We start from the raw sequence: 13,134 nt of genomic DNA, 5'->3' as shown, positions 1-13,134 counted from the left end.
GCAAAGTCATGAGGATTGGGGAAGGGCAAAGAAGACCGCAGACGGAGTACAGTCTAGGGGGCCAGAGACTACAAACATCACTCAAGGAAAAAGATCTTGGGGTGAGTATAACACCAGGCACATCTCCTGAAGCGCACATCAACCAAATAACTGCCGCAGCATATGGGCGCCTGGCAAACCTCAGAACAGCATTCCGACATCTTAATAAGGAATCGTTCAGGACCCTGTACACCGTGTACGTTAGGCCCATATTGGAGTATGCAGCACCAGTTTGGAACCCACACCTAGCCAAGCATGTAAAGAAACTAGAGAAAGTGCAAAGGTTTGCAACAAGACTAGTCCCAGAGTTAAGAGGTATGTCCTATGAGGAGAGGTTAAGGGAAATCAACCTGACGATACTGGAGGACAGGAGAGATAGGGACGACATGATAACGACTTACAAAATACTGAGAGGAATTGACAAGGTGGACAAAGATAGGATGTTCCAGAGACTGGACACAGCAACACGGGGACACAGTTGGAAGCTGAAGACACAGATGAATCAAAGGGATGTTAGGAAGTATTTCTTCAGCCACAGAGTAGTCAGGAAGTGGAATAGTTTGGGAAGCGATGTAGTGGAGGCAAGATCCATACATAGCTTTAAGCAGAGGTACGATAAAGCTCATGGTTCAGGGAGAGTGACCTAGTAGCGACCAGTGAAGAGGCGGGGCCAGGAGCTTGGACTCGACCCCTGCAACCTCAACTAGTTGAGTACACACACACACACACACACACACACACACACAAGCGAGAGGGGTGGGTAGATTACATTTTCTTGGACTGCAGGAAGGCCTTCAACACAGTTCCTCACAGGAGATTAGTGCAAAAGCTTGAGGATCAGGCACGTGTAACAGGAAGGGCACTGCAATGGATCAGAGAATACCTGACAGGAAGTCAACACTGAGTCATGGTACGTGATGAGGTATCACAGTGAGCGCCTGTGATGAGTGGGGGTTCAACATGAGTCAGTCCTAGGACCAGTACTGTTTTTGGTATATGTGAATGACAAGATGGATGGGTTAGACTCATTAGTGTCCCTGTTCGCAGATGATGTGAAGTTAATGAGGTGAATTAAATAAGATGAGGATTAGGCAGGACTACGAACAGACCTGGACAGGCTGGACACCTGGTCCAGCAACTGGCTTCTCGAATTTAACTACGCCAAATGCAAAGTCTTGAAGATTGGGGAAGGGCAAAGAATACCGCAGAAAGAGCATAGGCTAGGTGGCCAAAGACTGCAAACCTCACTCAAGAAGAAAGATCTTGGGGTGAGTATAACACTGAGCATGTCTCCGGAAACACACATCAACCAGATAACTGCTGCAGCATATGGGCGCCTGGCAAACCTGAGAAAGCGTTCCAAAACCTCAGTAAGGAATCGTGCACGACTCATACGAAGAAAGGTTAAGGGAAATCGGCCTGACGACACTAGAGAACAGGAGGGTTAGGGTAGGCATGATAATGACATACAAAATACTGAGAAGAATTGATAAGGTGGACAGAGAAAGGATGTTCCATATATAGGACACAAAAACAAGGGGTCACAATTGGAAGTTGAAGGCTCAGATGAGTCAAAGAGATGTTAGGAAAAATTTCTTTAAGCGGGAGAATAACGACACAATACACCAATGCTTCACACGGGATGGGAAAATTCTTGTTAGGAAAACAAATGTAGGTCAACTGTACACAATCACGAACGAGAATGATCTATCACGATTTCTCAGGGATACTAATCTTACAGAGAATAACTAAACAATGTCCAACTTAAAAGCCTACGTAGTGTAGTGTATGTTTTGCTCCATTATTGTTCAAATTTCATTGTGCAATCTCTTAGTAATTAAATAATCAACTACCTCATTTTGTGATTTTACTAGTAAGCGTAAGTCACCTTATGTGATTTTATTTACTATTGTTCGCTTAAACATTAGCTGAATTGATACTTTCTCTGTCCATATTACTACCTCATTTTTTTTTTAAATACTATCAATTGATATTACTTACTAAAATTAATAATTATCATTTTTACTAAAATTTCAATTTACTCTTAACATTTTTGACATTTAATAACCATTACTTGTCTAATTACCTTTACCTGTTTTAATACCACATTTACTATAATAGATTACTCTTAATTACCTTGTACTGCCATATAACCTCAAGTATAACTACCAGTGCAATATTGAATGAAATAAACATTACTTTCACTTTTTTGTAATCATTATTACTTACTAAAATTTTATTAAACACCATATTTACTACCAGTCAATTTTACTTTTGTACATTAAACATTATCTTATACTTCCCATAACATTTTGTTGCCAAATTTTCAAGTTTGTATATTCAACCCCAACCTTTATATTATCCTTTGTACCTGTGTACCTGGGTACCTGTCTACCATCTTACTATCATATTATAACCAAGACATTACCATTGTTATTTTTTTACTATTATTCTTTTGGTACTTTAATTGTGAATTTTATTTTGTCAATTTAAATCTAGTTATAATCTTGATCTTGTCAACAACCTATACCAGACTCTAGTGCAATTGCAAGTACCATTTCAAATTGTATTTTTATAAGTTTATATTATAATTCCTACCATCTGTCCAATTAACTTTGTTTACCATTACTTAATTTTAGTCCCTTATATATTTTCTCCTTTATTTTAGCTTTATATAACTACCCTAGTTTATATATTCACAATTGTTAAAATAATCAAGGTGCTATTCTCAGGTGCTAAAGTAGAATAAGTTCACAATTTTGCCATTATATTCCAAAGCTCATTTATTTGATTACCACTTTATTGTTCACCACAACCTATATTAGTCCCTTTTATATTATAATTTTATACTATAATTCTAACTTTAAAAAATTACCTTTATAGTACTACCTACTATCATATTCCCAAGCTCCATTATTTGATCATCACTTTATTTGTATTAGTCCCTTTTATATTGTCTTCTTTATTTTAGCTTAAAAAAAAAAAAAAACTACCTTAGCTCATTATTTTACATTTGTTAAATAATTCAGGTGCTATTTTTTAGCTTAAGACTATTTACTTTGTTTTATACTTAATTCTAACTATAGATTCACTACAAATCTTATAATTACAAGCATTGATCCTGATACCAACCTCTTATTTAATGACTTAAATGAATCAAACAGTTACTGTAATTACTACACTGCAGAACAATCAAAGGCACTTCTCAGTGCCAACAACAACATAACTATCTTTAACTACAATATCAGATCTTTAAGCAAGCATTACGATGACCTCATAGCATTACTAAATTCCTTACATGCCAATATGTCCATCATTACACTAACTGAAACCTGGCTAAAGCCTGATAGCACAGATGTCTATGCCATTCCTGGTTACACAGCCATACACAACTGTATGCCAGACCAACAAGGGGGTGGCACAGCCACATACTACTCAGACCAACTAGAATGTATCACTAATACTTGCACAAGGGATGAACATGGGGAATATATAATAGCTAAATTCAAATCCAAATACCTACAAAAACCTCTCACATTGATAAACATCTACAGAGTTCCACAGTCAAACATTAGCCAATTTAGTCAAAACCTAGGAAGTATGATAACTGATGCACGCATGAACAAAGATCACTTACTACTCTCAGGTGACTTCAATATAAATCTCCTGCAAGACCAGGACCCACACGTTACTGAATTCACAAACACAATGAGTAACTGTATGTTACTACCAACAGTAACAAAACCTACAAGAGTTACAGAGACTAGTGTTTCCCTACTTGACCACATCTGGACCAACACCATATCCCCTTTAAAATCAGGCATAATTACAGATAATACCACAGACCACTACCCTACTTTCCTCATAACAACTCTTGGTAAACTACCCCAAGACACTACTAAAGTCACCTTCAGACTTCACAATGAGGCAGCCATTAATAACTTCACAACAGCAGTAGCAAACATTGATTGGCACACTGAGCTAGAAATCTATACAGATATTGACGAATGTATTAATAATTTTCTAAAAAAGACCCAATACCTCTATAACAAGCACTGCCCTAAAAAAACTAAACAGATGACAGCAAAGAGACTGAACAGTCCCTGGCTAACACCCAGCATTCTCAAATCCATAAATACAAAACACCAATATGAAAAACAGTACAGAATGGGTCACATAACCAGAGACCAAACAAAACGTTACTCGTCAATCCTAACCAGCCTGATAAGAACGGCAAAAAAATTGTATTATGACAACAGATTATCCAACTTACGAGGTGATATAAAAAAGACCTGGAAAACCCTATCAGAAATTCTGGGAACAAAAAAGATATCACAAAATAGCGAAATAAAATTAGCAAAATCAGATGAACCCCAACTCCCACCAACAGAAACAGCAAACAGACTCAATGATTTCTTCTCCACTATAGGACAAAACCTTGCCAATAAAATCCCAAGCTCAGATACCCCACCAAATGACTACCTCACCGGCAACTACCCGAACACACTGTTCCTAGCTCCGACTAACCCATACGAAGTCTTCCTTATTATCAACGCACTAAAAAACAAGGCAGGAGATTTAAATACCTTACCACCCTTTATATACAAAAAACTGTCACAAGTGCTATCACCAATCATTGCAACACTCTTTAACAAATCCATTGAATCCTCCACCTTCCCTACAGTACTCAAAATAGCAAGGGTCACCCCGATCCACAAAGGAGGAGACCAAACAGAGTTGAATAACTATAGGCCAATATCCAACTTACACCCTCTCTCAAAAATCTTCGAAAAATTAATTCATAAACGAATCTACTCCTACCTTATCTCCCAAAACATACTCAACCCCTGCCAATTTGGATTCAGGCCTAATAAAAATACTAATGATGCTATTATACACATGCTAGAACATATATACACTGCAATAGAGAAAAAAGAAGTCCCACTGGGGATCTTCATTGACTTACGTAAAGCTTTTGATACAGTTGACCATGACTTGCTCCACGTAAAATTGTCACACTATGGTATAAGAGGGCACTCTGTCAACTACCTCAAGTCATACCTCAGCAACAGAAGCCAATATGTGTACACAAATGGGGCAAACTCTTCTGCGCAACCAATTACAGTTGGTGTCCCACAGGGAAGTGTCCTTGGCCCTCTTCTCTTTCTCCTATACATAAATGACCTTCCAAATGCTTCGCAATTACTCAAACCCACACTATTTGCAGATGACACTACATACGTCTTCTCTCACCCGAGCCCAGTCACGCTAGCCAATACTGTAAATACCGAATTACAGAAAATATCTACCTGGATGAGGACTAACAAACTTACACTAAACATTGACAAAACCTACTTCATTCAGTTTGGTAACAGAGCTACAGATGTCCCTCTTAACATAATGATAAACGGATCACCTATCACAAAACTAACAGAGGGAAAATTCTTAGGAATCCACCTTGATAATAGACTCAAATTTCATACACATATACAACAAATTTCTAAGAAAATTTCCAAGACTGTAGGCATACTATCGAAGATACGGTACTATGTTCCACAGTCAGCCCTCCTGGCCCTATATCACTCTCTTATTTACCCCTATCTCACCTATGGAATTTGTGCATGGGGCTCAACAACAATTAACCATCTCAGACCACTAATTACCCAACAAAAGGCTGCAGTTAGAATGATAACAAATTCTCACTACAGGCAGCACACTCCACCAATATTCAATACACTAAACCTACTCACCATACAAAACATCCATACTTATTACTGCACCTATTACATACATAGAACACTTAACTCTGATATTAACCCTCCCCTCAAACATCTCCTTGCCAACCTCAACAGAACACATGACCATAACACAAGGCACAGATCACTCTTTGATGTTCCTCGTGTCCATCTCACACTATGCAAAAACTCAATGCACATAAAAGGCCCTAAAATCTGGAATTCATTACCTGTAAATATAAAAGAAACACTACCTGTTTATAAATTCAAGTCTCTTCTCAAGGATCACTTACTCACCCAAAACCAAATAAATACTGAATAACTCAACCTTATAAATTGTATATCTTAAATGTTTCTCACAATTATATCACATAAATGTTAAACCTAAAACCCAATCTAACTTTATTATTTTTTAAATACACTACCTAACAGAATCCTTCATATGACTGAATGCAACCATATGACCTGTCTTTGTAATACTCACTTGTGCTTTATAGTAATCTGTTTACATTAATGTTTTATCACTGATTTCATCATTGCTTAGTTAATCTTAAGTTAATTTTAAGCCAGCCCGTAATGCTATGCATAGTATAAGTGGCTTTGGCATGCTGCTCTTATCTGTATTTTTTTGTACCTCTGTATGTGTGCTCAAATTGGAAATAAATAAATAAATAATTTTATGTTACAAGTCAAATCTTACTCCAAATTAATATTATTCATTGTTCTTACCTGTCCATTTAATTTTGTTTACCAGTACTTGTTTTTTTAGTCACCTTTTATTGTGTGTGCAATTAGTGTATATTCCAATTACTTTTTTGCAAGTACCAAAACTATCTTTTGCTAGCTAGTACCAACTACCTCATTTTTTTTTTTTTTACTTTTTATTGTGCAATAAACTGCTCAACTTATTTAACATTACAAATCAGATCTTACTCCTAAACCAATATTATTTCATAGTGACTATCTGTCCATTTAACTTGTTTACCATTACTTAATTGTAGTCCCTTATATATATATATTTTTTTTCCTTTATTTTAGCTTTATATAACTACCTTAGCTCATATATTCACAATTGTTAAAATAATCAAGGTGCTATTCTCAGGTGCTAAACTTAATAAGTTCACTACTTTGCCATTATACTCCAAAGCTCATTTATTTGATTACCACTTTATTGTTCACCGCAACTTATATTAGTCCCTTTTATATTATAATTTTATATTATAATTCTAACTTTAAAGAATTACCTTTAAAGTACTACCTACTATCATATTCCCAAGCTCCATTATTTGATCATCACTTTATTTGTTCACCACAAATTATTTTAGTCCCTTTTATATTGTCTCCTTTATTTTAGCTTTAAAAAACTACCTTAGCTCATTATTTTTACATTTGTTAAATAATTCAGGTGCTTTTTTTTTTTTTTTTTGCTTTAGAATATTTACTTTATTTTTTACTTAATTCTAACTATAGATTCACTACAAATCTTATGATTACAAGCATTGATCCTGATACCAACCTCTCATTTAATGACTTAAATGATTCAAACAGTTACTGTAATTACTACACAGCAGAACAATCAAAGGCACTTCTCAGAGCCAACAACAACATAACTATCTTTAACTACAATATCAGATCTTTAAGCAAGCATTATGATGACCTCCTAGCATTACTAAATTCCTTGCATGCCAATATGTCCATCATTACACTAACTGAAACCTGGCTAAAGCCTGATATTACAGATGTCTATGCCATTCCTGGTTACACAGGCATACACAACTGTAGGCCAGACCAACAAGGGGGTGGCACTGCTATATACTACTCAGACCAACTAGAATGTATCACTAATACTTGCACAAGGGATAACATGGGGAGTATATAATAGCTAAATTCAAATCCAAATACCTACAAAAACCTCTCACAGTGATAAACATCTACAGAGTTCCACAATCAAACATTAGCCAATTTAGTCAAAACCTAGGAAGTATGATAACTGATGCACGCATGAACAAAGATCACTTACTACTCTCAGGTGACTTCAATATAAATCTCCTGCAAGACCAGGACCCACACGTTACTGAATTCACAAACACAATGAGTAACTGCATGTTGCTACCAACAGTAACAAAACCTACAAGAGTTACTGAGACTAGTGTTTCCCTACTTGACCACATCTGGACCAACACCATATCCCCTTTAAAATCAGGCATAATTACAGATAATACCACAGACCACTACCCTACTTTCATCATAACAACTCTTGGTAAAATACCCCAAGACACTACTAAAGTCACCTTCAGACTTCACAATGAGGCAGCCATTAATAACTTCACAACAGCAGTAACAAACATTGACTGGCACACTGAGCTAGAAATCTATACAGATATTGACGAATGTTTTAATAATTTTCTAAAAAAGACCCAATACCTTTATAACAAGCACTGCCCTAAAAAAACTAAACAGATGACAGCTAAGAGACTGAACAGTCCCTGGCTAACACCCAGCATTCTCAAATCCATAAATACAAAACACCGATATGAAAAACAGTACAGAATGGGTCACATAACCAAAGACCAAACAAAACGTTACTCGTCAGTCCTAACCAGCCTGATAAGAAGGGCAAAAAAATTGTATTATGAGAACAGATTATCCAACTTACGAGGTGATATAAAAAAGACATGGAAGACCCTATCAGAAATTCTGGGAACAAAAAAGATATCACGACATAGCGAAATGAAATTAGCAAAATCAGATGAACCCCAACTCCCACCAACAGAAACAGCAAACAGACTCAATGATTTCTTCTCCACTATAGGTCAAAACCTTGCCAATAAAATCCCAAGCTCAGATACCCCACCAAATGACTACCTCACTGGCAACTACCCGAACACACTGTTCCTAGCTCCAACTAACCCATACGAAGTCTCCCTTATTATCAACGCACTGAAAAACAAGGCAGGAGATTTAAATACCTTACCACCCTTTATATACAAAAAAGCATCACAAGTACTATCACCAATCATTGCAACACTCTTTAACAAATCCATTGAATCCTCCACCTTCCCTACAGTTCTCAAAATAGCAAGGGTCACCCCGATCCATAAAGGAGGAGACCAAACAGAGTTGAATAACTATAGGCCAATATCCAATTTACACCCTCTCTCAAAAATCTTCGAAAAATTAATTCATAAACGAATCTACTCCTACCTCATCTCCCAAAACATTCTCAACCCCTGCCAATTTGGATTCAGGCCTAATAAAAATACTAATGATGCTATTATACACATGCTAGAACATATATACACTGCAATAGAGAAAAAAGAAGTCCCACTGGGGATCTTCATTGACTTACGTAAAGCTTTTGATACAGTTGACCATGACTTGCTCCACGTAAAATTGTCACACTTTGGTATTAGAGGGCACTCCCTCAACTACCTCAAGTCTTACCTCAGCAACAGAAGCCAACATGTGTACGCAAATGGGGCAAGCTCTTCCGCACAACCAATTACAGTTGGTGTCCCACAGGGAAGTGTCCTTGGCCCTCTTCTCTTTCTCCTATACATAAATGACCTACCAAATGCTTCGCAATTACTCAAACCCACACTTTTTGCAGATGACACTACATACGTCTTCTCTCACCCGAGCCCAGTCACGCTAGCCAATACTGTAAACACCGAATTACAGAAAATATCTACCTGGATGAGGACTTACAAACTTACACTAAACATTGACAAAACCTACTTCATTCAGTTTGGTAACAGAGCTACAGATGTACCTCTTAACATAACGATAAACGGATCACCTATCACAAAGCTAACAGAGGGAAAATTCTTAGGAATCCACCTCGATAATAGACTCAAATTTCATACACATATACAACAAATTTCTAAGAAAATTTCCAAGACTGTAGGCATACTATCAAAGATACGGTACTATGTTCCACAGTCAGCCCTCCTGGCCCTTTATCACTCTCTTATTTACCCCTATCTCACCTATGGAATTTGTGCATGGGGCTAAACAACAATTAACCATCTCAGACCACTAATTACCCAACAAAAGGCTGCAGTTAGAATGATAACAAATTCTCACTAAAGGCAACACACTCCACCAATATTCAAAACACTCAACCTACTCACCATACAAAACATCCATACTTATTATTGCACCTATTACATACATAGAACACTTAACTCTGATATTAACCCTCCCCTCAAACATCTCCTTGCCAACCTCAACAGAACACATGACCATAACACAAGGCACAGATCACTCTTTGATGTTCCTCGTGTCCATCTCAAGCTATGCAAAAACTCAATGTACATAAAAGGCCCTAAAATCTGGAATTCATTACCTGTAAATATAAAAGAAACACTACCTGTTTATAAATTCAAGTCTCTTCTCAAAGTTTACTTACTCACTCAAAACCAAATAAATACTGAATAACTGAACCTTATAAATTGTATTTCCAAAATGTTACTCACAATTATATCACAAAAATGTTAAACCTAGGACCCAATCTAACTTTGTTATTTTTTTAAATACACTACCTAACAGAATACTCCATTCTACTGAATGAACAGCAATGCATGTAACCATATGACCTGTCTTTGTAATACTCATTTGTGCTTTATAGTTATCTGTTTACAATAATGTCTTATCACTGATTTCATCATTGCTTAGTTAATCTTAAGTTAATTTTAAGCCAGCCTGTAATGCTATGCATATAAGTGGCTTTGGCATGCTGCTCTTACCTGTATCTTTTTTGTACCTCTGTATGTATGTTAAATTTCTAAATAAATAAATAAATAAATAAATAAATAAATATTGTTGATGAAATCAGTTACAGGCTGATCATCTAGTAAGCCAAGGTTGATGTTGAAGTCTCCAGCTAAGAGAAGGTGGTGCTTATTCATTTGTCTGTTTATTATTAGTGAATTTAATTTCTCACTGAAATTTGGGATGTTTGTGTGAGGTATCCTGTAAATGGCACCGATTGTTATAGGTGTCTTAAGGTTTTTTACATAAAATTAGCAAAAATGTATTCCCCATATTCATCACTAAAGCAAGTGGTGCTAATACAAGATAATTGGTTAGAGTAATAGATTGCAATACCACCCCCAACTTGGTTTGGTCTGCAGTTGTGAATTGCTGTGTATCCTGGTAGAGGGTAGATATCTATTGTGTCCTGCTTAAGCCAGGTCTCTGTAAGAATAATGCAGGAGAAGGGTGTCTTTAGTGATTCAAGGAGTGCCAGGAGGTCATCATAGTGTTTGCTTAAGGACCTGATGTTGTAGTTAAGTACTGATAGGTTTTTAGCATTGTTTAGGATAGTGCTGGCTTGTGATGCTGTGTAATAAAGGCAGTTACTTTCCAATAGGTTTTGATTGGGTGTCAGATTATGGAGGTTTAGATCAGGGTCAACGTAATCAATCATCTTCTAGGTTTAAACTATGGTTATTTATATCCTGAGTTATGTGTTGAGTTCTAGTACTGATATCTGTAGTGGTGGGAAGCTTGGATAAGTATATAGCTAGAGTATTTTGGTCATAGAGAGTATAGTCACTACTACACATAATGAAGTTGATGTTGTCTATGTGTTGTGCTGGAATGAACTAAAGTACAACTAGGTATAAACTAGTAATATAAAAATACAAATTTAAAATAGAACAAGACTCTCACTTGTAATTGCACTAAGGTCTAATATAATGACTTTTGTGGAGTATGTTTTGAGCTAGAATGAGCTATAGTACAACTAGATTTAATCTAATAATATAAAAATACAAATTAAAAATAGCACCAGTCTCTCACTAGTACAGTGGACCCCCGCATAACGATTACCTCCGAATGCGACCAATTATGTAAGTGCATTTGTACGTGTATGTTTGGGGGTCTGAAATGGACTAATCTACTTCACAATATTTCTTATGGGAAAAAATTCGGTCAGTACTGGTGCCTGAACATACTTCTGGAGTGAAAAAATATCGTTAACCGGGGGCCCACTGTAATTGCAATATGGTCTAATATAATGAATTTGGTATTGACTATAGTACAACTGAGTTTAATCTAATAATATAAAAAAGGCACAAGACTCTCAATTGTAATTGCACTAAGGTGTTATATAAGTTGTTTACAAGAATTAGAGTATAACTAGATTTTAAATTGACAAGATAAAATATACAAGTTAAGGTAGCAAAAGAATAAAAAAAAGTAGAAAAAAACAAAAAAAAAAAGGATATATCAGGTAGTTGGTACTAGTTAGCAAAAGATAGTTAAGGACCTTGAACAATAATATAATTGAAATATACACTAATTGCACACACAATATAGTCACTAAGATACGAAAACAATCTTAGAGTAGGAATTATAATGACTCAAGAAATCGTAATGACACGATTGCAAATAAACCATACCCCCGGCCGGGATTGAACCCGCGGTCATAGAGTCTCAAAACTCCAGCCCGTCGCGTTAGCCACTAGACCAGCTAGCCACAATAAGATTCATCCAACTAGGTATATTTCTACACCATAGGAAAGTTAGCACAGGCACCTCTGTGACCACAAATGCAAGTTTTTACAGACGAATCTCCAGCTAGCGTGGCCGTGACGAACTCTAGCTCAAGTCCCTTCACTGCCGTCAACATGACTCAAGAAATCGTAATGACACGATTGCAAATAAACCAGACCCCCGGCCGGGATTGAACCCGCGGTCATAGAGTCTCAAAACTCCAGCCCGTCGCGTGTACCCCAAACGGCACTACTTGCTCTTTACCACTCTCTCATCTACCCTTATCTCACCTATGGTATTTATACATGGGGTTCAACAACAGCAAATCACCTTAAACCTTTATTTATACAGCAGAAAACTGCTGTGAGATTGATTACAAACATCCCACAGCTATTTAAGAGCTTGAACCTGCTTAACATACAAAATATTCACTCATATTATTGTGCATACTACATACACAGAACATTATTCTCCAATATAAACCCTCCTCTCAAGCTCCTTCTTGAGAACTACAACAGAACACACTTACATAACACAATACACAAAACACTATTTGATATCCCTCGTGTCTATCTTCTCCTATACAAAAATGCTATGCACATGAAGATCCCTAAGATCTGGAATTTATTGCCTGAACAAACAAAAAGGACCCTTCCTGCACACCAGTTCAAGGTTCTAATTACAACTCACTTCATCTCCCAAAATTACCAACACAAACACTATATATTATCGCCACCAACAACTCAAAACTTTCTAAATATAAGATTATTTCAAAACTAAAATGGTCTGAATCTCATTATGTATAAAGTGCCAAAATATAATTTTGAAACTTGTTAATCAATTGTTAATTCAATTACTT

General features: G+C 36.5%; 1 protein-coding gene across 2 annotated transcripts in view; it reads right to left on the bottom strand.

Moving 5' to 3' along the window:
• LOC128696796 (uncharacterized) overlaps positions 1 to 12,917 on the bottom strand; it is a 40,443-nt gene extending 27,526 nt beyond the window's left edge. The window contains exon 1 of one of the 2 annotated variants that reach the window (XM_070096009.1): positions 12,805 to 12,917. In XM_070096009.1, coding sequence (XP_069952110.1) covers positions 12,805 to 12,806 — 2 coding nt within the window. In that variant the 5' untranslated portion in view covers positions 12,807 to 12,917. Of the gene's footprint in view, positions 1 to 6,503; positions 7,873 to 12,804 lie in introns of those variants that run through there. The other variant, XM_070096008.1, reaches the window with a different exon arrangement.
• Between the last annotated feature and the right edge of the window lie 217 nt (positions 12,918 to 13,134).

This window comes from Cherax quadricarinatus, chromosome 52 (assembly GCF_038502225.1).
Source record: "Cherax quadricarinatus isolate ZL_2023a chromosome 52, ASM3850222v1, whole genome shotgun sequence".
NCBI lineage: Eukaryota > Metazoa > Arthropoda > Malacostraca > Decapoda > Parastacidae > Cherax > Cherax quadricarinatus.
This window is presented reverse-complemented; position numbering and strand designations above follow the sequence as displayed.